Below are 27,814 nucleotides of genomic sequence, written 5' to 3'. Positions count from 1 at the left end.
TGTTTTTTTTGCCTCGTAGAAATAGTTTAAATTGCCACAGATACATTTACTACATGTTGAAAATTTGCACCTCTTCATTTCAAACTGCAACTGACCAGCATGGCACTTAACTCCCATTGTAAATTGGGAAAAAGTCCTGTTTCTCCTGTTGCTATTTGTTGGCTCAGGTCTTGTACTGCATAATTACATGACCTTGGGATACCATTAATGTTGAAATATTTTGCCACCATCGCTGCATTGACTAATAGCTGCTTAGCTAACTAATGTAGCACGATAGAATCTAGTGTTTCACTATTGAGTTAGACGATCTTTTAGTTCAGTCTGTATGTTTCTGTATGGAAGGATTCAATATGTACTTGAATGAAACCATCATCTCACCAGTAACATGGAACACATTATCAATAGGAATTAGACTGAATCTCCACAAGAACACAATGGAAAGCTGTCCAGTGCTGCTTTCAGGATGTTGAAAAACATTAGATGAATGACTTTTTCCATTTTTAAGAATTCTGACCTCTCCCAAGCTGTACCTCATTCAATAAGCAGTGCTTATATTTTTCACTGTTATGTAATTAAAGATTACTCTTAAACTACAGACTGACTCCAGATATTCACCAGAGTACATGACTGTGAAAATGAGCACTCTCCTTTCAGTAATATTTACTTCATACCTTTTTATGAATATTATATCCATTTTCATATTTTTCATTTGTTGCTTTTAATACAAGTGTTAAAAATTGGTAGTATACAGATAACATCCAGTATGAGGGCATGTCATTTAACAGTGTAGGCCTTAACCCATGCCAGGATATGGCTGTATCTGATGCCAGTGTTGTAGCTGTACTGGAACAGCTTGGCTAGAAGTGCAGCTAGTTCTGGAGCACAAGTCTTCAGCACGACAGCCGGGATGTTGTCGGGGCCCATAGCCTTTGCTGTATCCAGTGCGCTCAGTCATTTCTTGATATCATGTGGAGTGAATCAAATTGGCTGAAGACTGGCTTCTGTGATGGTGGGGACCTCAGGAGGAGGCCGATATGGATCATCCACTCGGCACTTCTGGCTGAAGATGGTTGCAAATGCTTCAGCCATGTCTTTTGCACTCACATGCTGGGCTCCACCATCATTGAGGATGGGGATATTCATGGAGCCTCCTACTCCCGTTAGTTGTTTAATGGTCCACCATATTCACGACTGGATGTGGCAGGACAGCAGAGCTTTGACCTGATCCGTTGTTTGTGGGATCGCTTAGCCCTGTCTATGGCATTCTGCTTCTGCTTTTTGGCATGCAGTCCTGTGTTGCAGCCTCCCCAGGTTGGCACCTCATTTTTAGGTATGCCTGGTGCTGCTCCTGCACTCCTCATTGAACCAGGATTGGTCCCCCGGCTTGATGGTAATGGTAGAGTGAGGAATATGCCGGGCCATGAGTTTACAGTTTGTGGTGGAATACAATTCTGCTGCTGCCCCACAGCGCCTGGCTCACAGCTGCGTGACCCCCCCGGCCCACAGCTGCGTGACCCCCCTGGCCCACAGCTGCGTGACCCCCCCGGCCCACAGCTGCGTGACCCCCCTGGCCCACAGCTGCGTCATCCCCCCTTGGCCCACAGCTGCATGACCCCCCTGGCCCACAGCTGCGTCATCCCTCTGGCACACAGCTGTGTGACCCCCCTTGACCCACAGCTGCGTGACCTCCCTGGCCTACAGCTGCGTCATCCCTCTGGCCCACAGCTGCGTGACCCCCCTTGACCCACAGCTGTGTGACCCCCCTTGGCCCACAGCTGTGTGACCCCCCTTGGCCCACAGCTGCGTGACCTCCCTGGCCTACAGCTGCGTGGCCCCCCTTGGTCCACAGCTGCGTGACCCCCCCTTGGCCCACAGCTACGTGACCCCCCCGGCCCACAGCTGTGTGACCCCCTTGGTCCACAGCTGCGTGACCCCCCTTGGCCCACAGCTGCGTGACCCCCCCCCGGCCCACAGCTGCGTGACCCCCCCTTGGCCCACAGCTGCGTGACCCCCCCTTGGCCCACAGCTGTGTGACCCCCCTTGGCCCACAGCTGCGTGACCCCCCTGGCACACAGCTGTGTGACCCCCCTTGGCCCACAGCTGCGTCATCCCCCCTTGGCCCACAGCTGCATGACCCCCCTGGCCCACAGCTGCGTCATCCCTCTGGCCCACAGCTGTGTGACCCCCCTTGACCCACAGCTGCGTGACCTCCCTGGCCTACAGCTGCGTCATCCCTCTGGCCCACAGCTGCGTGACCCCCCCTTGACCCACAGCTGTGTGACCCCCCTTGGCCCACAGCTGTGTGACCCCCCTTGGCCCACAGCTGCGTGACCTCCCTGGCCTACAGCTGCGTGGCCCCCCTTGGTCCACAGCTGCGTGACCCCCCCTTGGCCCACAGCTACGTGACCCCCCCGGCCCACAGCTGTGTGACCCCCTTGGTCCACAGCTGCGTGACACCCCTTGGCCCACAGCTGTGTGACCCCCCCCTTGGCCCACAGCTGCGTGGCCCCCCTTGGCCCACAGCTGCGTGACCCCCCCTTGGCCCACAGCTACGTGACCCCCCCGGCCCACAGCTGTGTGACCCCCCTTGGTCCACAGCTGCGTGACCCCCTTGGTCCACAGCTACGTGACCCCCCTTGGCCCACAGCTGCGTGACCCCCCTTGGCCCACAGCTGCGTGACCCCCCTTGGCCCACAGCTGCGTGACCCCCCTTGGCCCACAGCTGCGTGGCCCCCCTTGGTCCACAGCTGCGTGACCCCCCCTTGGCCCACAGCTACGTGACCCCCCCGGCCCACAGCTGTGTGACCCCCTTGGTCCACAGCTGTGTGACCCCCCTTGGCCCACAGCTGCGTGACCCCCCCCCCGGCCCACAGCTGCGTGACCCCCCCTTGGCCCACAGCTGCGTGACCCCCCCTTGGCCCACAGCTGTGTGACCCCCCTTGGCCCACAGCTGCGTGACCCCCCTGGCACACAGCTGTGTGACCCCCCTTGGCCCACAGCTGCGTGACCCCCCTTGGCCCACAGCTGCGTGACCCCCCTGGCACACAGCTGTGCGACCCCCCCTTGGCCCACAGCTGCGTGACCCCCCTGGCCCACAGCTGTGCGACCCCCCCTTGGCCCACAGCTGCGTGACCCCCCTGGCACACAGCTGCGTGACCCCCCTTGGCCCACAGCTGCGTGACCTCCCTGGCACACAGCTGTGCGACCCCCCCTTGGCCCACAGCTGCGTGACCCCCCTGGCCCACAGCTGCGTGACCCCCCTTGGCCCACAGCTGCGTGACCCCCCTTGGCCCACAGCTGCGTGACCCCCCTTGGTCCACAGCTGTGTGACCCCCCCTTGGCCCACAGCTGCGTGACCCCCCTTGGCCCACAGCTGTGTGACCCCCCTTGGCCCACAGCTGCGTGACCCCCCTTGGCCCACAGCTGCGTGACCCCCCTTGGTCCACAGCTGTGTGACCCCCCCTTGGCCCACAGCTGCGTGACCCCCCTTGGTCCACAGCTGTGTGACCCCCCCTTGGCCCACAGCTGCGTGACCCCCCTTGGCCCACAGCTGTGTGACCCCCCTTGGTCCACAGCTGTGTGACCCCCCCTTGGCCCACAGCTGCGTGACCCCCCCTTGGCCCACAGCTGCGTGACCCCCCTTGGCCCACAGCTGCGTCATCCCTCTGGCCCACAGCTGTGCGACCCCCCCTTGGCCCACAGCTGCGTGACCCCCCTTGGCCCACAGCTGTGTGACCCCCCTTGGCCCACACGCATGTTCCCTACAGAGAAAAAAGATGGAAACACAAAGAGAAAAATAAGTAAGGCTAAAACAGTAAATTGAAAAACTTTAAAATCGACCATAATATATGAATATGAAATTTAAGCCAATCAGGTGCAATTGTGACACCCAAGATATGAGGACAGGGGCATGTGCGATATGCACTATTTCTTATATATTTTGATGCAAAAGTATGGCGAATAGGTAGTTCACTGGGTTAGAAAACTGTCTTCACTCTGCTCAGGACGTATCTCTGAAGCGAGTACATGGCTGGAATTAAAAGCTCACTCTGGTACAGCTCACTGGTGCTCCAGTTCATTGTACCAGTTCAACAATGTTTTAAAAAGTAAAACTGAAAACTATATATTTTTTATTCCCCCTCAGGTGGAAGAAAAGATTTTTCAACCTTTTTTGTGTTAATTCCTTTCCACAACTTGTAAAACTAAAGGACAACTATTGTTTCACAAACTGTCCTTTGCAGCTGTGAGTCTTGTGACCTGCAGCATGATGACATTGTTGCACGATATGTTGCACTTCTGAAACAAAAACAGCAGGGACCAAAAATAAAAATCAAATCAACTAATACCAAAGCATTTGAAACAAAGGTGAATTGCAGCATGTTTCATTCCCCCATTCCAAGAAATACATATCTTTATAAGTGACAGCAAGTTAAGTGATTTAAAAATTGTCAGTTGGAATCTTGCTTTTTCAATGAAATCTGTACATATGTAATTTCTTGTCTTCATTGGTATCTGGTAGCCAAGAGCAGAGGAGAAAAGAAAGCAGGGAAACTTTCAGATACATCTCCAGTTGCTCCCAGATCAGGGGCACAGCATCAGAAGCAGCAGCAGAAAGTAAATCAGGCCCTCCAGGTCCCAGCTGTATCACTGTATCCATCACACAAGAACGTGCAATTTAAAGACCTCCCTCCATTTGGTAATAACATTTTAAAGAATAATTTGCTGCTCTGCTTTTGAACTAAGCGTTTGCTATTTCCCTTCCACAAAGTGTGCTTGAAAAATAACCTGTCTGCAGAGCCATTTCAGTAAAATATCAAGTGATTTTGTTCCAAAGACTTGTGAATTTGAATATCTTTTCTTTACAATTGTATATTTGTTCAGCATTATTTTGCTTTGTATGTGTTGAAATGAACAGGGTTACTTTAACTGCATTGCTACTCCAATTTCTGTCCTTCAGGTACCCATTCTCCTCAAGCTTTGAAGAAAATTCTGTCCTTGTCTGAAGAAGCAAATTTGGATCGAAATAAAAAGCAAGCAGAAGATACTATATCAAACACATCATCCCAGCTGTCGTCTCCTCCTACATCTCCTCAGACCTCACCAAGGAAAGGTAGCATCTTAGAAAGAAAATGCACCAGACCCAAAGATGTGCCCTTCCCAAACCTATGAAAAAGCAGTGTATTTGCTAATGTGCTGTGGTACAAATACTGATAGTATTTGAGATTTCCAATCTGCTACAAGCAAATATTTTCGTCTGCTTAGCCCATATGCCGAAATCTGTCGCATCACTCCCCTCTAGTGGTTATTCATATGAAATTTGGGTCCCCACGGGTGAGTACGGGCTGGGTACTCACGCGTAGGGTCAACAGAAGTGCCGGTTTCGTGCATGCACTGCGCATTCGCGGGAAACCAGTGTAATGATATCAGCAAATAGTGATGGTATTTGCCTGTTTGATTATGATGCCTTACCAGCATATTTGCCTGTGTGATTACTTATGCCTTACCAGCAGAGGGCATGTGAGAGAGAAGCAGTTTAGTTTTAGTTTCGTTTTAGATAGATCTCTAAGATGGTGTCTCCTGTAATGCTGTTAAGATAGTTAAACAAACTTTAGATTAAAATAGAATCTCTTTCATCAATGTGTCGTCATTGAACCCACAAAGAAATCAATACAACCAGAACTTCCGTTCCCTTGAAAGAAGGGGTTCACAGATCGAACGCATGCGCCGGAGAGGCAGCACGTATGGCTGGAACTTAGAGTCATAGGCCTAGAAATTAGCTATAGCCCCGCCAGCTCGCTGGCGGCCAGAATTTACCGCTGGGCGCGGAGCCACTCGCGCCCAGCCGATATTCAGTTTCAGCGCCCAAAGTCGAGGACGGCCGCTGTTCAAGGGTGTGGCCGCCCCTGCTTGGGGCGCTGAAACTGAATATCGGCGCGCTAGTGGCCGCAGCGCCACCCGCAGCGGAGCGGCAGGCTGCGGTACTGCAGGCCTTCCTCCCTCTCTTAAGGGGGAGGTGCCTGCAGCAGCCGGAGTCCCGATCGCGAGTGCCGGCAAAAGAGCCCGGCACAACGGAGAAGTGCCGGGCTCCCGGAAACCAGCCGGCAATGCCGCAGGGGGGGGGCGGTGCGGGCAGGCGGCCGCCGAAAAAGCGGCCGGCCGCACCTTCACCTTAAAGCGCCCCACTAAGGCTGCTGTACGGACCCGGTCTCCGAATGTTATTAGCGGCTGCCACGGAAGAGGCGGCCGCTACTGAAGATGGGGATCGGGCCAGTGTCGGGGCGGAACCGGGGCGCTGCGCACACCAATGACGTCATCGGTGGCGGCGCAGCGCTAACGGCTAATGCCGCAATTAGTGCGTCAATGAAGTTCGCCCGCAGTTTGCAGACTGGCGCAGAAGCCCTCTTTGGGCGGTAACTGGGCGCAAAGCCCACTGAATTTCTAGGCCAAGAGTCATAGAGTTATACAGCACAGAAAGAGGCCCTTCGGCCCATCGTGTCTGCGCCGTCCATCAATCCCTGTCCAGTCTAATCCCATTTTCCAGCATTTGGTCCGTAGCCTTGTATGCAATGGCATTTCAAGTGCTCATCCAAACGCTTCTTGAATGTTATGAGGGTTCCTGCCTCTACCACCCTTTCAGGCAGTGAGTTCCAGATTCCAACCACCCTCTGGGTGAAAAAGCTCCTCCTCAAATCCCCTCTAAACCTCCTGCCCCTTACCTTGAATCTATGCCCCCTTGTTATTGACCCCCCTACTAAGGGGAAAAGTTCCTCTTTATCTACCCTATCTATGCCCCTCATCATTTTGTACACCTCAATCAGGTCCCCCCTCAGCCTTCTTTGCTCCAAGGAAAACAACCCCAGCCTGTTTAGTCTTTCTTCATAGCTGAGGCGCTCCATCCCAGGTAACATCCTGGTGAATCTTCTCTGCACCCTCTCCAAAGCAATCACATCCTTCCTATAGTGAGGCGACCAGAACTGCACACAGTACTCCAGCTGTGGCCTCACCAGCGTTTTGTACAGCTCCATCATAACCTCCCTGCTCTTATATTCTATGCCTCGGCTAATGAAGGCAAGTATCCCATATGCCTTTTTAACCACCTTATCTACCTGTTCCGCTGCCTTCAGGGATCTGTGTACATGTACACCAAGGTCCCTCTGACCCTCTGTACTTCCTAGGGTCCTACCACTCATTGTGTATTCCCTTGCCTTATTTGTCCGTCCAAAATGCATCACCTCGCACTTTTCAGGGTTAAATTCCATTTGCCACTTTTCCGCCCATCTGACCAACCCGTTTATATCGTCCTGTAGCCTGAGGCTTTCCTCCTCGCAATTTACCACCCCACCAATTTTCGTGTCATCTGCGAACTTACTGATCATACCTTTTTACATTCTCATCCAAATCATTTATGTAGATCACAAACAGCAAGGGACCCAGCACCGATCCCTGAGGTACCCCACTGGACACAGGCTTCCAGTCACAAAAGCAACCTTCGACCATCACCCTCTGCCTCCTGCCACTCAGCCAGTTTAGGATCCAACGCGCCAAGGCACCCTGGATCCCATGGGCTCTTACCTTCTTGACCAGTCTCCTATGCGGGACTTTGTCAAAAGCTTTACTGAAATCCATGTAAACCACATCCACAGCATTTCCCTCATCCACACACCTAGTCACCCCCTCGAAAAATTCAATCAGATTGGTCAGACATGATTTACCCTTGACAAAGCCATGCTGACTATCCCCGATTAATCCTTGCCTCTCCAAGTGGAGATTAATTTTGTCCCTCAGAATTTTTTCCAATAATTTCCCTACCACAGATGTTAGGCTCACCGGCCTGTAATTCCCTGGTTTATCCCCGCTACCCTTCTTGAATAATGGTACTACGTTAGCTGTTCTCCAGTCCTCTGGCACATCCCCTGTGGCCAGAGAGGTTCTGAAAAATTGTGTCAGAGCCCCTGCAATCTCCTCCTTTGCCTCACACAACAGCCTGGGATACATCTCATCCGGGCCTGGGGATTTATCCACTTTTTGGCCTGCTAAAACCGCTAGTACCTCCTCCCTCTCGATGCTAACATGTTCAAGTATGTCACAGTCCCCTTGCCCGATTTCTATGTCTATATCGTCTTTCTCCATAGTGAACACAGATGCAAAAAATTCATTTAAAACCCCGCCTACATCATCTGGCTCTACACACAGATTGCCACTTTGGTCCCTAGTGGGCCCTACCCTTTCCCTGGTTATCCTCTTGCCCTTAATATACTTATAAAACATCTTAGGATTTTCCTTTATTTTGCTCGCCAGTGTTATTTCATGGCCCCTCCTCGCCCTCCTAATTTCTTTTTTAAGTATGCCCCTGCACTTTTTATACTCCTCTAGGGCTTCCTCCGTCTTTAGTCTTTTGTAACTGCCAAAAGCCCCCCTTTTTTTTCCTAATGCATTTTTGTATATCCCTTGTCATCCAAGGTTCCCTTTGCTTGTTGGTCCCACCCTTGACCTTTACAGGAACATGTTGGCGTTGTACTCTCTCTATTTCCCTTCTGAAAGTCTCCCACTGCTTTGATGTGGATTTTCCTATAAGTAGCTGCTCCCAGTCCACTTTGGCCAGATCCTGCCTTATCATATTAAAATCGGCCTTCCCCCAATTTAGAACCCTTATTTCCGGGCCGTCTTTGTCTTTTTCCATGACCACCTTAAATCTCACCGAATTATGGTCACTGTCGCCAAAATGCTCTCCTACTGACACTTCCACCACTTGCCCGGCTACATTCCCTAGAATTAGGTCCAGTACCGCCCCCTCTCTTGTAGGACTTTCTACATGTTGGCTCAAAAAGCTCTCCTGGATGCACTTTAAGAATTCTGCACCCTCTAAGCCTTTCACACTCTGACTATCCCAATTAATATTGGGGAAGTTGAAATCCCCCACTATTATTACCCTATTATTTTCGCACTTCTCTGAGATTTGCCTACATATCTGTTCCTCTATCTCCCCCTGACTGTTTGGGGGCCTATAGTACACTCCCAGCAAAGTGCTTGCCCCATTTTTGTTTTTAAGTTTTACCCATATGGCCTCATTAGAGGAACCCGCTAATATATCATCCCTCCTTACAGCAGTAATTGATTCCTTAATTAATATTGCAACGTCCCCTCCCCTTTTACACCCCCCTCTGTCTCGCCTGAAGATTCTATACCCCGGAATATTGAGCTGCCAGTCCTGACCCTCCCTCAACCATGTCTCCGTGATAGCAACAATATCGTACTCCCATGTGTTCAACAACAACTTCAGTTCATCCACCTTATTTGCAAGACTCCTTGCATTAAAATAAATGCCTTCCAGCCTTGCCACATTCCCTTTTGCCTTCACATATTTGCTCTGCCTTCCCAGCTGACTTGTTTTTTCCTCCGTATTTGGCTGTAAATCACCCCCTACTATAGTTCCACTCTGTATCCCATCCCCCTGCCAAGTTAGTTTAAACCCCCCCCAGCAGTTCCCCGCAAGGATATTGGTCCCCCTCTGGCTCAGGTGTAAACCGTCCGACTTGTACAAGTCCCACCTTTCCCAGAAGCAGACCCAGTGATCCAGGAAACTAAAGCCCTCCCTCCTGCACCATCCCTTTAGCCACGCATTCATCTGTTCTATCTTCCTATTCCTATACTTACTAGCACGTGGCACCGGGAGTAATCCAGAGATTACAACCTTTGAGGTCCTGCTCTTTAATCTTCCACCTAGCTCCCTAAATTCTTGCTGCAGGACCTCATCCCTCTTTTTACCTATGTCGTTGGTACCAATGTGGACCACGACCTCTGGCTGTTCACCCTCCCCCTCCAGAATGCCCTGCAGCCGCTCCGTGACATCCTTGACCCTGGCATCAGGGAGGCAACAAACCATCCTGGATTCACGTCTACGGCCACAGAAACGCCTATCTGTTCCCCTTACTATAGAATCCCTACCACTATTGCTCTCCCACTCTTTTTCCTCCCTTCCTGGGCAGCAGGAGCACCCCCAGTGCCAGGAAGTTGGCTGCTGCTGCCTTCCCCTGGTGAGTCATCCCCCTCAACAGTATCCAAATCGGTATACCTGTTTCATCTTTCTTCTTTTTTACAGGTTTCTCCAGGAGGGTAAGTCTCCAGCAGCTACGCTTTTAAAAAGCAGTCGCAAGGCCTGCTTTTAACAAGGTAAGTGGTGTATTAAGTAAAATTAAAACATTTTTTCCACAGGTTTTTTATTTTTAAATACTTTAAAGAAAGGTAAGTTTGTTTTTAGCCCCGTTAAAAAGTGTAATTAATTTTTTCAAAAATTTAAGTTATTGTTTAAAATAGTTATTTTATGTAATTTATAGTTATTTTTAAAATGTGATTTAAAAAAAAATGTATTTGAAGTTTTAGTTATGTTTTGGGGCCGATCTCTAATTCATAGATTTGACAAGTCTTCCTGTCAAATCTATGAATAGAGATTCCCTGCTACGATTGGCTCTCCATGGCCCACATGATCCCAGGGGACACTTCGAACTAACTGCGCCCCTGGGATACACAAGCACTGCGTGCCGGCAGTTGAAGGAGGCCCAGGATCGGAATCCGATGCGGGCCCACAGCACAACGGCCGACGCGCTAGGTAAGTGCAGGTCGGGAGCTTGCACCCGCGGAAAGCCTCCGACCCAAATTTCTGGCCCATTATGTGCATTACCATGTCAATGGAAGAAGTGTGGTGTTTGCTAGTTTTAAGCAGTCCAATGTCTATCTTGCTTGAAACAGAAAGGAGCTCCTCAGAGTATGATGATAAACATGGCTGTACTGACAAATAGCAAAACTAGGTCCTTTGCAGTCAGAATCAGGGGAATTTATAATGGGGAACAAAGACATGGCAGACCAATTAAGTACATACTTTGGTTCTGTCTTCACAAAGGAGGGCACAAATAAACTCCCAGAGATGTCGGGAAACATAGGGTCTAATGAGAGGGAGGAACTGAATGAAATCAGCATTTGTAGGGAAATGGTGTTAGGGAAATTGACGGGATTGAAGGCCAATAAATCCCCAGGGCCTGATAATCTACATCCTAGGGTACTTAAGGAAGTGGCCCTAGAAATAGTAGATGCATTGCTGGTCATCTTCCAAAATTCTATAGACTCTGGAACAGTTCCCATGGATTGGAAGGTAACTAATGTAACTCCACTATTTAAAAACGGTGGGAGAGAAAAAAGGGGAATTACAGACTGGTAAGCCTGACATCGGTAGTGGGGAAAATGCTAGAGTCCATTATAAAAGATGTAATAGCAGAGCACTTGGAAAACAATGACAGGATCGGACAAAGTCAACATGGATTTACAAAAGGTAAATCATGCTTGACTAATCTACTGGAATTTTTTGAGGATGTAACTGCTAGGATAGATAAGGGAGAACCAGTGGATGTGGTGTATTTGGACTTTCAGAAGGCTTTCGATAAGGTCCCGCATAAGAGACTAGCATGCAAAGTTAAAGCACATGGGATTGGGGGTAAGGTACTGACTTGGATAGAAAACTGGTTGGCAGACAGGAAGCAAAGAGTTGGAATAAACGGGTCTTTTTCCGAGTGGAAGGCAGTGACTAGTGGGGTACCGCATGGATCGGTGCTAGGACCCCAGTTATTCACAATATATATTAATGATCTAGACAAGGGAACTAGATGTAATATCTCCAAGTTTGCAGACGACACAAAGCTGGATGGGCGTGTGTGCTGTGAGGAGGATGCAGAGAAACTCCAGTATGATTTGGACAGGTTGGGCGATTGGGCAGATGCATGGCAGATGTAGTATAATGTGGATAAATGCGAGGTTATCCACTTTGGTGGCAAAAACAGGAAGGCAGATTATTATCTGAACAGCAATAGATTGGGAAAAGGGGAAGTGCAATGAGACCTGGGTGTCCTTGTGCAGCAGTTGCTGAAGGTAAGCATGCAGGTGCAGCAGGCGGTTAAGAAGGCAAATGGTATGCTGGCCTTCATAGCGAGGGGATTCGAGTACAGGAGCAAGGATGTCTTGCTGCAGTTGTTCAGGGCCTTGGTGAGACCACACCTTGGGCTAGAAATTCGGTATCGCCCCATTTGGGGCGCTAGTCCTGGCGAAGCGCAAAGTTTAGCGCCAGGCGCAATTTAGTGCCACCTAGAGCGATATTGGGTTGCAGCACCCCTGAAGGTGATTGCGGCGCTAAATCAAGCGCTGCACGAGACTCCTAAGGCGCTAACCCGGCGGCGCAACCCAATTTCGCGGCGGCGGGGCGGGGCGCAGCGCAGGTGCTGTCAATAATCACTTTCCCTGAGACACACTGGCGCCGGCCAGCTCTTAAAGGGGCAGGTCAATTGGCATCACCAGACACACTCACTGCCTTGTAGGCCTTCAAATCGGTGGGAGCCTACCTGTGGCACACCAGCCTAGCATGACATGGAAAGGGTGAGGCAGAGGGCGGAATGCCTCACTGATGGGGCATTGGATGCTTTGGTTGGCGCGGTGGAATCAAGGCCAAGGAAGATGGTCGGAATGTGATGTATGTTTTAGACAGTCTCCCGGGTGTGAGAGGCAGTTATGTGTCAGTGTATTAGTTTTGCTTTCTGTTGCCATAGCTTTCTCATGTTTGAAGGAACCACATTTTGTGTAATGAAACACTTTCTTCATTTACAATGGCCATGTCTGCAATTTACATGCATCTTGCCCTTCACAGGCTTGGGGGTATCAGACCGGTTCCATTCCTGTTCTTGGAATGGCAGCAAGCATTCCGTGAGAGGGGCCTAGAAGCTACTTCTGATCAGCTTCTGACGCGCAGCCTGAGAAGAGCCGCTCGCGTAGAAGTTCAGGCCAGCAGGCATCTTCTCAGCCACCGACAGAGATGTCCTGCACCTTATCTGAGGCTGCAGATCTGGCTGAAGCAGCTGGCACAGCTCAGTCACCACCTCCTTTCTAAATCACAGCCTTCTGACACACTGCTCCTCCGACATGTTCATGTAGGAAAACTGCTGTTGGAAAACCCTGCCAGCGTAAGGTCTGCTGTGGCGACGTCTGTTGGCCCTCCTCCGTCTGGCCATGCCCGTCCCCCTCTCCCAGCGTCTCAGTGTGCTTTCCAGATGATTCAGCAGCAGGACGTTCCCCTCCAATGCAGCCCCCATAATAAGTGCCCACAGGAAGGTTCCCCGTTGGTAAGGCTCACCAACAGCAAGGTGATGGTCAGAAGGCTGAAGTTCGTCTGCCTGCGCTGGCTCAGTGGTCAAATGGCTCGCAGTGTGCAGCTCAGCATCTCTTTGTAGCTCTTGAGGAAGTTGTGCTCCAAAAATGGCTGCCGGTTTTGAACCACACCAGTCCCCTTTAATAACGCTCCTCCAGCCCAAGAGCGACTTGGTAAGGTTCCAGGTAAGCTGTCACTATTAGCGCCAGGCGCTACGGAGGGGGGCGCCACTGAATTTCCGGTCCGGGGCGCCCAAAATGCGTTGCACACTCAAATGACGTCATAATCTGCCTGCGCCCATGAGCGGGCGCTAAGATTTAGCGCCGGCGCTAAATGCATGCTCAATATGGGGCTAGGCGCCCTGCGCCCGCCCGGAAATTGGTTAGCGCCCCACTTTTCGGCCTCTTTAGGCGCTAATCGGTGGCGCTACCAACCGAATTTCTAGCCCCTTGAGTATTGTGTGCAGTTTTGGTCGCCTTATCTGAGGAAGGATGTTCTTGCCATGGAGGGAGTGCAGCGAAGATTCACCAGACTGATACCTGGGATGGCAGGAATGACATATGAAGAGAGATTGGGTCGATTAGGCTTATATTCGCTTGAGTTTAGAAGAATGAGAGGGGATCTCATTGAAACTTATAAAATTCTAACAGGACTAGACAGACTAGATGCAGGAAGGCTGTTCCCGATGGCCGGGGAGTCCAGAACCAGGGGTCACAGTCTAAGGATAAGGGGTAAGCCATTTAGGACAGAGATGAGGAGGAATTTCTTCACCCAGGGAGCAGTGAACCTGTGGAATTCTCTACCACAGAAGACAGTTGAGGCCAATTCATTAAATATATTCAAGAAGGAGTTAGAAATATTTCTTAAGGCTAAGGGGATCAAGGGATACGGGGAGAAAGCAGGACAGGGTACTGAATTTGGATGATCAGCCATGGTCACATTGAATGCCGGAGCAGGCTCGAGGGGCTGAATGGCCTACTCCTGCCCCTATCTTCTTTGTTTCTATATTTTACCATAACTTTTTACATTAAACACACTATTATTCTTAATTATTGCAGTATTAAACATACCATAACATCCATTTACACACATCCAATAATATTATCTCTAATACAGCTGACTCCCGGTGCTTTGTAAATTTAATTTATTGGAATGGTGTAAATAATTCAGCTGTTTTTTTTCCCTCGTAGAAATAGTTTAAATTGCCACAGATACATTTACTACATGTTGAAAATGTTCACCTCTTCATTTCAAACTGCAACTGACCAGCATGGCACTCAACTCCCATTGTAATTTGGGAAAAAGTCCTGTTTCTCCTGTTGCTATTTGTTGGCTCAGGTCTTGTACTGCATAATTACATGACCTTGGGATACCATTAATGTTGAAATATTTTGCCACCATCGCTGCATTGACTAATAGCTGCTTAGCTAACTAATGTAGCACGATAGAATCTAGTGTTTCCCCAGTGAGTTAGACGATCTTTTAGTTCAGTCTGTATGTTTCTGTATGGAAGGATTCAATATGTACTTGAATGAAACCATCATCTCACCAGTAACATGGAACACATTATCAATAGGAATTAGACTGAATCTCCACAAGAACACAATGGAAAGCTGTCCAGTGCTGCTTTCAGGATGTTGAAAAACATTAGATAAATGACTTTTTCCAATTTTAAGAATTCTGACCTCTCCCAAGCTGTACCTCATTCAATAAGCAGTGCTTATATTTTTCACTGTTATGTAATTAAAGATTACTCTTAAACTACAGACTGACTCCAGATATTCACCAGAGTACATGACTGTGAAAATGAGCACTCTCCTTTCAGTAATGTTTTTATGAATATTATATCCTTTTTCATATTTTTCATTTGTTACTTTTAATACAAGTGTTAAAAATTGGTAGTGTACAGATAACGTCCAGTATGAGGGCATGTCATTTAACAGTGTAGGCCTTAACCCATGCCAGGATATGGCAGTATCTGATGCACTGTGAATTTGTTGGTTAGAGTACATGGCATAGTTATTGTGTAAAAGTGTGGAATGGTTGCCTTTGTATGTACCGGTATTTCATGTCATAGACAATCTTGTAGCTATTATTTTTAATGGGTGGGAGAAAAATTGGGCTTTCTGCTAACTAATTATTTCTGGTTAAAAGTCCCGAAGAACTTCCTCTGAATTAGTCAGACTAACTTCACCACTGAAAAAGTTGTCTGGATAAATGAGAGCCTGCTTCTGTTCAAGGGAGATACAGCAAGCGTCAGATTTGGTTTCTAAATTGGTTTTCTCATCCTGTTTGTCAGGTGCCAGTAAGCTGAGATCTCATTGGCTCCAGACAGTCGGACCTATCAGGCTCTTCATCCTCTCTTGGAAGTGAAAACAGGAACAAGAATAACAATGCCCCATGGACCTATGGGATAAGTGGGGTTGCTGTGCAAAGCCAGATTGGCGAGGGGATTCAGCAACCTTTTACAGTATTCAACTGAAACATGACAGAACAGGAATCTAATTAGCCAAGATAAGTATGACTAGATGACAGTATAATACATAAGAAAATAAGAAATAGGAGCAGGAATAGGACACTTGGCATTTCAACTGTCTTACCCTTTAACTGGCTAAAGTGGACTGGAAAAATAAATTAGTCACAGAGTGATAGAGTTTTACAGCACAGAAAGAGGCCCTTCGGCCCATCGTGTCTGCGCTGGGCATCAAGCCCTGTCTATTCTAATCCCATTTTCCAGCACTTGGTCCGTAGCCTTGTATGCTATGGCATTTCAAGTGCTCATCTAAATGCTTCTTGAGTGTTGTGAGGGTTCCTGCCTCTACCACCCTTTCAGGCAGTGAGTTCCAGATTCCAACCATCCAGGGTGAAAACATTTTTCTTCAAATCCCCTCTAAACCTCCTGCCCCTTACCTTGAAACTATGTCCCCTGGTTATTGACCCCTCTACTAAGGGGAAAAGTTATTTTCTATCTACCCTATCTATGCCCCTCATAATTTTGTACACCTCAATCAGGTCCCCCCTCAGTCTTCTCTGCTCTAAGGAAAACAATCCAGTCTCTCTTCATAGCTGAAACGCTCCAGCCCAGGTAACACCCTGGTGAATCTCCTCCGAACCCTCTCTAATGCAATCACATCCTTCCTGTAGTGTGGTGACCAGAACTGCACACAGTATTCCAGCTGTGGCCTAACAGCTCCAGCATAACCTCCCTGCTCTTATATTCTATGCCTCGGCTAATGAAGGCAAGTATCCCATATGCCTTCTTAACCACCTTATCTACCTGTCCTGCTGCCTTCAGGGATTTATGTACATGCACACCAAGGTCCCTCTGATCCTCTGTCCTTCCTAAGGTCCTACCATTCATTGCGTATTCCCTTGCCTTGTTAGTCCTCCCAAAATGCATCACCGGACAGTTTTCAGGGTTAAATTCCATTTTAACATTGAAACAGATGTTTCAGGACCATCAGTTTTTTACACCCTCTGCCTCAGTTCGGGTATCAGTTTTCCTTGTGGCCTTATTGCCTTTGTATACCCTTCTCATATAGTGTCCGTCACTGCCCCATTAATGGTTTCTTCTTTTAATTCAGGATATATGATAATACCCGTTTATATGTGTCTCTTCTTGTGGGGTAAAGCAGAAGTCAATATCCGTGATGGCACAGGAGGTGAGGGCGGGAAATTCAGTTGACTTGTGCCTCCTGCAAAGCAACTAGCGCCTGCGTGCGGCGCCACCAACGCCCCCTGCGAAATTCAGCAGGAGGTTTGCGGCGGTGATGACCGTTAGCGCGGCGCTGCGCTGCCGGCAATGACATCATCGCCTTGCACAACGCCCCACTTACGCCCTGGCCGCGCTCTTCGATAGCGCCCCCTGACTTACCACCGGACATTATGTCCGACAGGGTCAGGGGGGCCTACCTGCTGCTGGGGCAGCACAAGTTAAAAGGGAGGTGCCAGGCAGCCATTTTTGTTGCTTGCCGTCTGACAGCACCTGCCCCCGCTGCTGTCCCCAGCCTTCTATGTAGCCCCCCCGCAAAGTGCCGGCTGCATTCCGTGAGTCCGGCACTTCTCTTGAGCGCCGGGCTCTTTTGCCGGCATTCCAATCCCTGGTTGCCCAGCTGGGCCTCGGGTCGCGCTGCACTAGGCCCCCCCCTTTTAATAAAGGGAGGAAGTCCTGCAGTACTGCTGCACGTAGCGCTGTGATATTCACCCGCAGCGCCCCAAGAGGGAGGCGGGGCACTTCCAGTAGCACCCCGCTCCCCTCTTGGGGCACTACCAGTGAATTTCGGGCTTGGGGGCGCTAATTTTTTCGGGGCGCGACCCAATTTTACCCCCTCGGTGTCTATAGATGTGTTTGGACCTGAATGGCATTGTTTTTGTTCGGTGGAGATCCTTTATTCGGGTGGCTTCCTCCAGTATACTGATTTTATAACAGTCCAGGTTTAATGAATAAGTTAATTAGTGCGATGGATATGAAGCAATACTTTAATACTAATGAAATTCAGATTATTTCTCTTCCCCAGCTCTTCCATGTACATAACTGGTATTAAAATTTGGCTCCTGTCTAATTCGAACCTTTCTATTTCCCAGGTTTTGCTTTGGCACCAAGTACTCCTGCGGATAATTTTTCAGCCTCTGGTCACAGTGAAATTTCCTCCCACTCCAGCATTGTCAGCAATTCCTCCTTCGACTCAGGATCTGTCAGCCTCCATGATGACCGGCGACAGCGACATTGTGTCACTGTTATCGATTCACATTTAGGCTTGGGTATAGAAAGAAGACTGGAAAGGCCATCAGCAGTTGACCCAGATCAATACTGTATCAGGTTGGAGCAAGTTTTTGTTGTTTTTCAAACACTTAGCTATGGTTTGAAGTGCTGCAATGATAAAAAGTTTGCTATTCTAGTGTTTGCTGCATTCGAGTCTAAGGTGACGGCTAATTCGGCCTCATTTAGTTTCCAACTAGCTCATTAAGTAGGTGGTTTGCTGGAGGTGAAAACATGCACTCTGTCCTGTACTTGTAGCCTTTAGCCAAGCATATGAGGAACATTGCCACTGCAAACAGTGGCAGCTTCTGCAGAACAACTCACTGGCTATTATCTTAATTATGAGGGGTAGGAGCCAACTTTGGCATTCACTGTTATAAACGGTAGCGTAGTGGTAGTGTCAGTAGTAATCCGGAGGCCTGGACTAATGACGTGAGTTCAAATCCCACCACGGCAGCTCGGGAATTTAAATTCAGTTAATTAAAACAATCTGGAATAAAAAGCTAGTATCAGTAATGATGACCATGAAACTATCAGATTGTCGTAAAAACCCATCTGGTTCACTAATGTCCTTGAAAGAAATCTGCCGTCCTTACCTGCTCTGGCCGATATGCGACTCCAGACCCACAGCAATGTGGATGACTCTTAACTGCCCTCTGAAATGGCCGAACAAGCCACTCAGTTGTAACAAACCGCTACGGCACACAATAATAATTCTTTCTCTCCCCGCCCCCCCCCCCCAATAATTTGACTTAAGATCGGGAAATCAGTGATTTGGGAATTGTGATGTGAACACATGCCTGCACTCCATGGTGCTGATGCTCCGATAGTAATTTAAATTTAAGGGGTCCAATCGGGAGCAATGTGATCATTATACTTTTTTCCTTTAATGAATATTGTAACGGTTGAGCTAACTTTCAATCTGTGGAATATCATTTAAATGTGAGACTGTAATTTTCATTATTTTTTCCCAACATTTAAATCAGTGCTTTCTCTTATTTAGTTCCTGTACATCAACAAGCACAGAGGGCAGAGGAAGTCTGTCTGCAGGAGCGGCAGTACTGTCTTCACCGAGTATGGAGGAGTTAACCCAGGACCAGGGAGATCGAACTTCTCTTGATGCAGCAGACAGTGGTCGAGGAAGTTGGACTTCTTGTTCAAGCGGATCTCATGATAATATCCAAACAATTCAGCACCAGAAAAGCTGGGAGATGCTCAGTAGTTTGGGGAATCTTCATTATGAGAGCTCTGCTGAAGGAACAGGACTAACAAACATGTGGGCTACAGGTGTCGAGAATTCCAAAGATTCACGACCCTCTGAGAGAAGAAATTCCTCATCTCCGTTTTAACTGCTTTCTCAACCTGCCCTGCCACCTTCAACGATTTGTGCACATATACCCCCAGCTCTCTCTGTTCATACACCCCCTTTGGGATTGTACCCTTTAGTTTAGATTGCCTCTCCTCGTTCTTCCTACCAAAATATCACTTCGCACTTTTCTGCGTTAAATTTCATCTGCCACGTGTCCGCCCATTTCACCAGCCTAGCTATGTCTTCTTGAAGTCTATCACTAGCCTCCTCACTGTTCGCTATACTTCCAAGTTTTGTCAATAACCAGTGGTCATAGATTTAAAATCATTGGCAAAAGATTTTGACAGGACATGAGAAATGTTTTCACTCCGGGTGTTGTCGGGATCAGTAACGCTCCACCTGAAAAGATGGTGGAAGCTGATTCCATAACTAATTTGAAAAGGGAGTTGGACAGGTACTTGAGAATGGGGAACTTACAGGGTTCTGGATATAAAGCAGGGGTGTGGGACTAAACACGGCTGACCTTTCAAAGAGCCAGTATAGGCACGATGTGCCAAATGGCGGCCTCCTGTGAGGCAAGTTTCTGTGATACTATGAAACCAGAGAACTGAGCGGAATGGATAATGTAGATCAAGCAGGTTATTCATTTAACTTGTGAGCATATAACTAGGCCACGCTATCCTCCTTCCCCTCCCCGTATCCAGGAAAATATCCTGATCCTATCAGCTGTCAACACTTAAGTGCTAACAAAATTCTAAACTCTTTAAGATCCTGACTGTATTTACCCTGTACTGTGCCATACTTGCAACTACTATGTAATGCAGCCTGTAATAAGCCAAAGTCAAGAAAGTGTATGAACTTTACTGAATTTAGTTTTTCAAAACTTTAAAAATAGCCTTAAATAAGACTTTAAACAGAAAGGGTTTTCCCTGCACAGTTGTAGATTTGTATCAGTATATCAGTTAACATTAAAAAAAACTGGCTAATTATCTGGTTAGGAATGGAATTAAGGGCTCCAAGTACAGATTGAGATGATCAAATGTTCTGTGGATCATTTTGACCATGTGAAAAAAGACTAGTAATCTAATATGGGATGTAAGATTAGGTAAGTAGTTAGAAATATTATGGGGGTGGTGGGGTGGGATTAAACGGGTAGGATAAGGTATGTGACACAATGAATTGTACATGGACTGTAGAGGAATTGGACTTGGTGGGTTGAATAGCCATTTTTGTCCCATAGTCTCTTGTTTTTGTTTTGTGTGTCACCAGTTCTCCATTGTGTCTTCTAAGATTTTTCCAAATAAAAGGATGTGATCTTAAAATCTGAGTCTGTATCACCAGATCATTTAAAGATTTTAAAATGTTAAGATTAAATAAAATAGTGAGCCAGTGCCAAGGAATTGAAAAGATATGGAAATGGGCTGCCAGAAACCAGATTGTGACAACAGATGTCCAGTAATATTGTTCTGAAATAATGGCAAACTTACTTCGAAAATTAATAACTTAGTGGCCCAGAATTTGCTGTCAGCAGCAAATGACCAGTGCCAGCTGTTCATTACAATTACACCTGCCCACAGGCTTTCTATGGGATTCAATGGTGGTCGGGGGCGGGTGGCGAGGTCCGATGGTGGGGGTGGGGGGCTGCTGGGGAATGTCCAATGGTGGTCGGGGGTGGGTGGCGAGGTCCGATGTGGGGGGTGGGGGGCTGCTGGGGAATGTCCAATCGGGGGCGGGTGGCGAGGTCCGATGGTGGGGGTAGGGGTGGAGGAGCTGCTGGGGAATGTCCAATGGTGGTCGGGGGCGGGTGGCGAGGTCCGATGGTGGGGGTGGGGGGGCTGCTGGGGAAGGTCCAATGGTTCGGGGCGGGTGGCGAGGTCCGATGGTGGGGGTGCTGCTGGGGAATGTACAATGGTGGTCGGGGGCGGGTGGCGAGGTCCGGGGGTGGGGGGTGGAGGAGCTGCTGGGGAATGTCCAATGGTGGTCGGGGGCGGGTGGCGAGGTCCGATGGTGGGGGGGCTGCTGGGGAAGGTCCAATGGTTCAGGGCGGGTGGCGAAGTCCGATGGTGGGGGTGGGGGGGCTGCTGGGGAATGTCCAATGGTGGTCGGGGGCGGGTGGCGAGGTCCGATGGTGGGGGTGGGGTTGGGGGAGCTGCTGGGGAAGATCCAATGGTGGTCGGGGGTGGGTGGCGAGGTCCGATGGGGGGGTGGGGGGGCAGCTGGGGAAGGTCCAATGGTGGTCGGGGGCGGGTGGCGAGGTCCGATGGGGGGGGTGGGGGGGGTTGCTGGGGAAGGTCCAATGGTGGTCGGGGGCGGGTGGCGCGGTCCGATGGTGGGGGTGGGGGAGCTGCTGGGGAATGTCCAATGGAGGTCGGGGGCGGGTGGCGAGGTCCGATGGTGGTCGTGGGGGGTGGGGGGGCTGCTGGGGAATGTCCAGTGGTGATCGGGGGCGGGTGGCGAGGTCCGATGGTGGGGGTAGGGGTGGGGGGGCTGCTGGGGAATGTCCAATGGTGGTCGGGGGCGGGTGGCGAAGTCCGATGGTGGGGGGTGGGGGGGCAGCTGGGGAATGCCCAATGTTGGTCGGGGGTGGGTGGCGGGGTCCGTAGGTGGGGGTGGGGGTGGGGGGGCTGCTGGGGAATGTCCAATGGTGGTCGGGGGTGGGTGGCGGGGTCCGTAGGTGGGGGTGGGGGTGCTGCTGGGGAATGTCCAATGGTGGTCGGGGGTGGGTGGCGAGGTCCGATGGTGGTCTTGGGGGATGGGGGTGGGGGCTGCTGGGGAAGGTCCAATGGCGGTCGGGGGCGGGTGGCGAGGTCGGATGGTGGGGTTGGGGGGTAGGGGGGCAGCTGGGGAAGGTCCAATGGTGGTCGGGGGCGGGTGGCGAGGTCCGATGGTGGGGGTGGGGGTGGGGGGGCTGCTGGGGAATGTCCAATGGTGGTCGGGGGCGGGTGGCGAGGTCCGATGGTGGGGGTGGGGGGGCGGCTGGGGAATGTCCAATGGTGGTCGGGGGCAGGTGGCAAGGTCCAATGGTGGTGGTGGCGGAGCTGCTGGGAAAGTCCAATGGTGGTCGGGGGCGGGTGGCGAGGTCCGATGGTGGGGGTGGGGGGTGGCGGAGCTGCTGGGGAATGTCCAATGGTGGTCGGGGGCGGGTGGCGAGGTCCGATGGTGGGGGTGGGGGGGTGAGGGGGCTGCTGGGGAATGTCCATTGGTGGTCGGGGGCGGGTGGCGAGGTCCAATGGTGGGGGCTGCTGGGGAATGTCCAATGGTGGTCGGGGGCGGGTGGCGAGGTCTGATGGTGGTCGTGGGGGGTGGGGGGGGCTGCTGGGGAAGTTCCAATGGTGGTCGTGGGCGGGTAGCGAGGTCCGATGGTGGTGGCGGGGGTTGGGGGAGCTGCTGGGGAATGTCCAATGGTGGTCGGGGGTGGGTGGCGAGGTCCGATGGTGGGGGTGGGGGGGCTGCTGGGGAATGTCCAATGGTGGTCGGGGGTGGGTGGCGGGGTCTGTAGGTAGGGGTGGGGGGGCTGCTGGGGAATGTCCACTGGTGGTCGGGTTGGGTGGCGGGGTCTGTAGGTGGGGGTGGGGCGGCTGCTGGGGAATGTCCAATGGTGGTTGGGGGTGGGTGGCGAGGTCCGATGGTGGTCTTGGGGGATGGAGGGCTGCTGGGGATGGTCCAATGGGGGGCGGGTGGCGAGGTCCGATGGTGGGGTTGGGGGGTGGGGGAGCTGCTGGGGAATGTCCAATGGTGGTCGGGGGCGGGTGGGGAGGTCCGATGGTGGGGGTGGGGGGTGGCGGAGCTGCTGGGAAAGTCCAATGGTGGTCGGGGGCGGGTGGCGAGGTCCGATGGTGGGGGTGGGGGGTGGCGGAGCTGCTGCGGAATGTCCAATGGTGGTCGGGGGCGGGTGGCGAGGTCTGATGGTGGGGGTGGGGGTGAGGGGGCTGCAGGGGAATGTCCATTGGTGGTCGGCGGCGGGTGGCGAGGTCCGATGGTGGGAGCTGCTGGGGAATGTCCAATGGTGGTCGGGGGCGGGTGGCGCGGTCTGATGGTGGTCGTAGGGGGCGGGGGGTGGGGGGGCTGCTGGGGAAGTTCCAATGGTGGTCGGGGGCGTGTAGCGAGGTCCGATGGTGGTGGCGGGGTGTCGGGGAGCTGCTGGGGAAGGTCCAATGGTGGTCGGGGGCAGGTGGCGAGGTCCGATGGTGGGGGTGGGGGGCTGCTGGGGAATGTCCAATGGAGGTCGGGGGCGGGTGGCGAGGTCCGATGGTAGTCTTGGGGGGTGTGGGGGCTGCTGGGGAATGTCCAATGGTGGTCGGGGGCTGGTGGCGAGGTCCGATGGTGGTCGTGGGGGGTGGGGGAGCTGCTGGGGAATGTCCAATGGTGGTCGGGGGCAGGTGGCGAGGTCCGATGGTGGGGCTGGGTGGTGGGGGGGCTACTGGGGAAGGTCCAATGGTGGTCGGGGGCGGGTGGCGAGGTCCGATGGTGGGGGTGGGGTGGCTGCTGGGGAATGTCCAATGGTGGTCGGGGCGGGTGGCGAGGTCCGATGGTGGGGGTGGGGGGTGGGAGGGCAGCTGGGGAATGCCCAATGGTGGCCGGGGGCAGGTGGCGAGGTCCGATGGTCGGGGTGGGGGATGGGGGGGCTGCTGGGGAATGTCCAATGTTGGTCGGGGGTGGGTGGCGGGGTCCATAGGTGGGGGTGGGGGTGGTGGCGCTGCTGGGGAATGTCCAATGAGGGTCGGGGGTGGGTGGCGAGGTCCGATGGTGGTCGGGGGTGGGTGGCGGTGTCCGTAGGTGGGGGTGGGGGTGGGGGGGCTGCTGGGGAATGTCCAATGGTGGCCGGGGGCGGGTGGCGAGGTCCGATGTTGGTCTTGGGGGATGGCGGGGGGGCTGCTGGGGAAGGTCCAATGGTGGTCGGGGGCGGGTGGCGAGGTCCAATGGTGGGGGTGGGTGGTGGGGGAGCTGCTGGGGAATTTCCAATGGCGGTCGGGGGCAGGTGGCGAGGTCGGATGGTGGGGGTGGGGGGTGGGGGGGCAGCTGGGGAAGGTCCAATGGTGGTCGGGGGCAGGTGGCGAGGTCCGATGGTGGGGGTGGGGGTGGGGGGGCTGCTGGGGAATGTCCAATGGTGGTCGGGGGCGGGTGGCGCGGTCCGATGGTGGGGGTGGGGAGGCGGCTGGGGAATGTCCAATGGTGGTCGGGGGCAGGTGGCAAGGTTCGATGGTGGGGGTGGCGGAGCTGCTGGGAAAGTACAATGGTGGTCGGGGGCGAGTGGCGAGCTCCGATGGTGGGTGTGGGGGCTGGGGAGGCTGCTGGGGAATGTCCAATGGTGGTCGGGGGCGTGTGGCGACGTCCGATGGTGGGGGGTGGGGGTGCTGCTGGGGAATGTCCAATGGTGGTCGGGGGCGGGTAGCGAGGTCCGATGGTGTTGGCGGGGGTTGGTGGAGCTGCTGGGGAATGTCCAATGGTGGTTGGGGGCAGGTGGCGAGGTCCAATGGTGGGGGGTGAGGGGGCTGCTGGGGAATGTCCAATGTTGGTCGGGGGTGGGTGGCGGGGTCCGTAGGTGGGGGTGGGTGTGGTGGGGCTGCTGGGGAATGTCAAATGGGGGTCGGGGGTGGGTGGCGAGGTCCGATGGTGGGGGTGGCGGAGCTGCTGGGAAAGTCCAATGGTGGCCGGGGGCGAGTGGCGAGGTCCGATGGTGGGGGTGGGGGGTGGCGGAGCTGCTGGGGAATGTCCAATGGTGGTCGGGGGCGGCTGGCGAGGTCCGATGGTGGTGGCGGGGTTTGGGGGAGCTGCTGGGTAATGTCCAATGGTGGTCGGGGGCAGGCGGCGAGGTCCGATGGTGGGGGTGGGGGCTGGGGAGGCTGCTGGGGAATGTCCAATGGTGGTCGGGGGCGTGTGGCGACGTCCGATGGTGGGGGTGGGGGGTGGGGGTGCTGCTGGGGAATGTCCAATGGTGGTCGGGGGCGGGTAGCGAGGTCCGATGGTGTTGGCGGGGGTTGGTGGAGCTGCTGGGGAATGTCCAATGGTGGTCGGGGGCAGGTGGCGAGGTCCGTTGGTGGGGGTGGGGGGTGGGGGGGCTGCTGGGGAATGTCCAATGGTGGTCGGGGGTGGGTGGCGGGGTCTGTAGGTGGGAGTGGGGGTGGGGGGGTTGCTGGGGAATGTCCAATGGTGGTCGGGGGTGGGTGGCGGGGTCCGTAGGTGGGGGTGGGGGGGCTGCTGGGGAATGTCCAATGGTGGTTGGGGGTGGGTGGCGAGGTCCGGTGGTGGTCTTGGGGGATGGGAGGGCTGCTGGGGATGGTCCAATGGTGGTCGGGGGCGGGTGGCGAGGTCCGATGGTGGGGTTGGGGAGTGGGGGAGCTGCTGGGGAATGTCCAATGGTGGTAGGGGGCGGGTGGCGAGGTCCGATGGTGGGGGTGGGGGGTGGCGGAGCTGCTGGGAAAGTCCAATGGTGGTCGAGGGCGGGTGGCGAGGTCCGATGGTGGGGGTGGGGGGTGGTGGAGCTGCTGGGGACTGTCCAATGGTGGTCGGGGGCGGGTGGCGAGGTCCGATGGTGGGGGTGGGGGGTGAGGGGGCTGCTGGGGAATGTCCATTGGTGGCCGGGGGCGGGTGGCGAGGTCCGATGGTGGGGGCTGCTGGGGAATGTCCAATGGTGGTCGGGGGCGGGTGGCGAGGTCTGATGGTGGTCATGGGGGGCGGGGGGTTGGGGGGCTGCTGGGGAAGTTCCAATGGTGGTCGGGGGCGGGTAGCGAGGTCCGATGGTGGTGGCGGGGGTTGGGGCAGCTGCTGGGGAATGTCCAATGGTGGTCGGGGTCGGGTGGCGAGGTCCGATGGTGGTCTTGGGGGGTGGGGGGGCTGCTGGGGAAGGTCCAATGGTGGTCGGAGGTGGGTGGCGATGTCCGATTGTGGTCTTGGGGGGTGGGGGGGCTGCTGGGGAATGTCCAATGGTGGTCGGGGGCGGGTGGCGAGGTCCGATGGTGGTCGTGGGGGGTGGGGGAGCTGCTGGGGAATGTCCAATGGTGGTCGGGGGCTGGTGGCGAGGTCCGATGGTGGTCGTGGGGGGTGGGGGGGCTACTGGGGAAGGTCCAATGGTGGTCGGGGGCGGGTGGCGAGGTCCGATGGTGGGGGGTGGGGTGGCTGCTGGGGAATGTCCAATGGTGGTCGGGGCGGTTGGCGAGGTCCGATGGTGGGGGGGTGGCGGAGCTGCTGGGGAATGTCCAATGGTGGTCGGGGGCGGGTGGCGAGGTCCGATGGTGGGGGTGGGGGGGCTGCTGGGGAATGTCCAATGGTGGTCGGGGGCGGGTGGTGAGGTCCGATGGTGGGGGCGGGGTGTGGGGGACCTGCTGGGGAATGTCCAATGGTGGTCGGGGGCAGGTGGCGAGGTCCGATGGTGGGGGTGGGGGGGCTGCTGGGGAATGTCCAATGGTGGTCGGGGGCAGGTGGCGAGGTCCGATGGTGGGGGTGGGGGGTGGGGGAGCTTCTGGGGAATGTCCTATTGTGGTCGGGGGTGGGTGGCGAGGTCCGATGGTGGTCGGGCGTGGATGGCGGGGTCCGTAGGTGGGCGTGTGGGTGGGGTGGGCTGCTGGGGAAGGTTCAATGGTGGTTGGGGGCGGGTGGCCAGGTCTGATGGTGGTCTTGGGGGATGGGGGGGCTGTTGGGGAAGGTGCAATGGTGGTCGGGGGGTGGGTGGCGAGGTCCGATGGTGGGGGTGGGGGAGCTGCTGGGGAATTTCCATTGGTGGTCGGGGGCGTGTGGCGAGGTCCGATGGTGGGGTGGGGGGTGGGGGGGCAGCTGGGGAAGGTCCAATGGTGGTCGGGGGCGGGTGGCGAGGTCCGATGGTGTGGGTGGGGGTGGGGGGGCTGCTGGGGAATGTCCAATGGTGGTCGGGGGGGGTGGCGAGGTCCGATGGTGGGGGTGGGGGGGGGCGGCTGAGGAATGTCCAATGGTGGTCGGGGGCAGGTTGCAAGGTCCGATGGTGGGGGTGGGGGAGCTGCTGGGGAATGTCCAATGGTGGTCGGGGGCAGTTGGCGAAGTCCGATGGTGGGGGGCGGGGGGTGGGGGAGCTGCTGGGGAAGGTCCAATGGTGGTCGGGGGCGGTTGGCGAGGACCGATGGTGGGGGTGGGGGGTGGGGGGGCCGCCGCTGGGGAATGTCCAATGGTGGTCGGGGGCGGGTGGCGAGGTCCGATGGTGGGGGTGGGGGAGCTGCTGGGGAATGTCCAATGGTGGTCGGGGGTGGGTGGTGGGGTCTGTAGGTGGGGGTGGGGGTGGGGGGGCTGCTGGGGAATGTCCAATGGTGGTCGGGGAGTGGGTGGCGGCGTCCGTAGTTGGGGGTGGGGGGGCTGCTGGGAATGGCCAATGGTGGTCGGGGGCGGGTGGCGAGGTACGATGGTGGGGCTGGGTGGTGGGGGGGCTACTGGGGAAGGTCCAATGGTGGGCGGGGTGGCGAGGTCCGATGGTGGGGGGTGGGGTTTGGGGGGGGCTGCTGGGGAATGCCCAATGGTGGTCGGGGGCGGGTGGCGAGGTCCGATGGTGGCGGTGGGGGTGGCGGAGCTGCTGAGGAATGTCCAATGGTGGCCGGGGGCG

General features: G+C 53.8%; 1 protein-coding gene across 1 annotated transcript in view; it reads left to right on the top strand.

The window, feature by feature from the left end:
- Window positions 1–20,578, top strand: part of LOC147091208 (rap guanine nucleotide exchange factor 2-like) — a 115,707-nt gene extending 95,129 nt beyond the window's left edge. The window contains exons 15-19 of the mRNA XM_085976678.1: window positions 927–941; window positions 4,600–4,696; window positions 4,958–5,110; window positions 17,768–18,002; window positions 18,946–20,578. Of these exons, the coding sequence (XP_085832804.1) occupies window positions 927–941; window positions 4,600–4,696; window positions 4,958–5,110; window positions 17,768–18,002; window positions 18,946–19,291 (846 nt within the window). The 3' untranslated portion in view covers window positions 19,292–20,578. The remainder of the gene's footprint in view (window positions 1–926; window positions 942–4,599; window positions 4,697–4,957; window positions 5,111–17,767; window positions 18,003–18,945) is intronic.
- Window positions 20,579–27,814: the final 7,236 nt, after the last annotated feature.

The sequence above is a fragment of the Somniosus microcephalus genome, unplaced genomic scaffold, assembly GCF_052327205.1.
Source record: "Somniosus microcephalus isolate GS21.2 unplaced genomic scaffold, FLI_Smic_1.0 unresolved_chr3, whole genome shotgun sequence".
In the NCBI taxonomy this organism is placed as follows: domain Eukaryota; kingdom Metazoa; phylum Chordata; class Chondrichthyes; order Squaliformes; family Somniosidae; genus Somniosus; species Somniosus microcephalus.
This window is presented reverse-complemented; position numbering and strand designations above follow the sequence as displayed.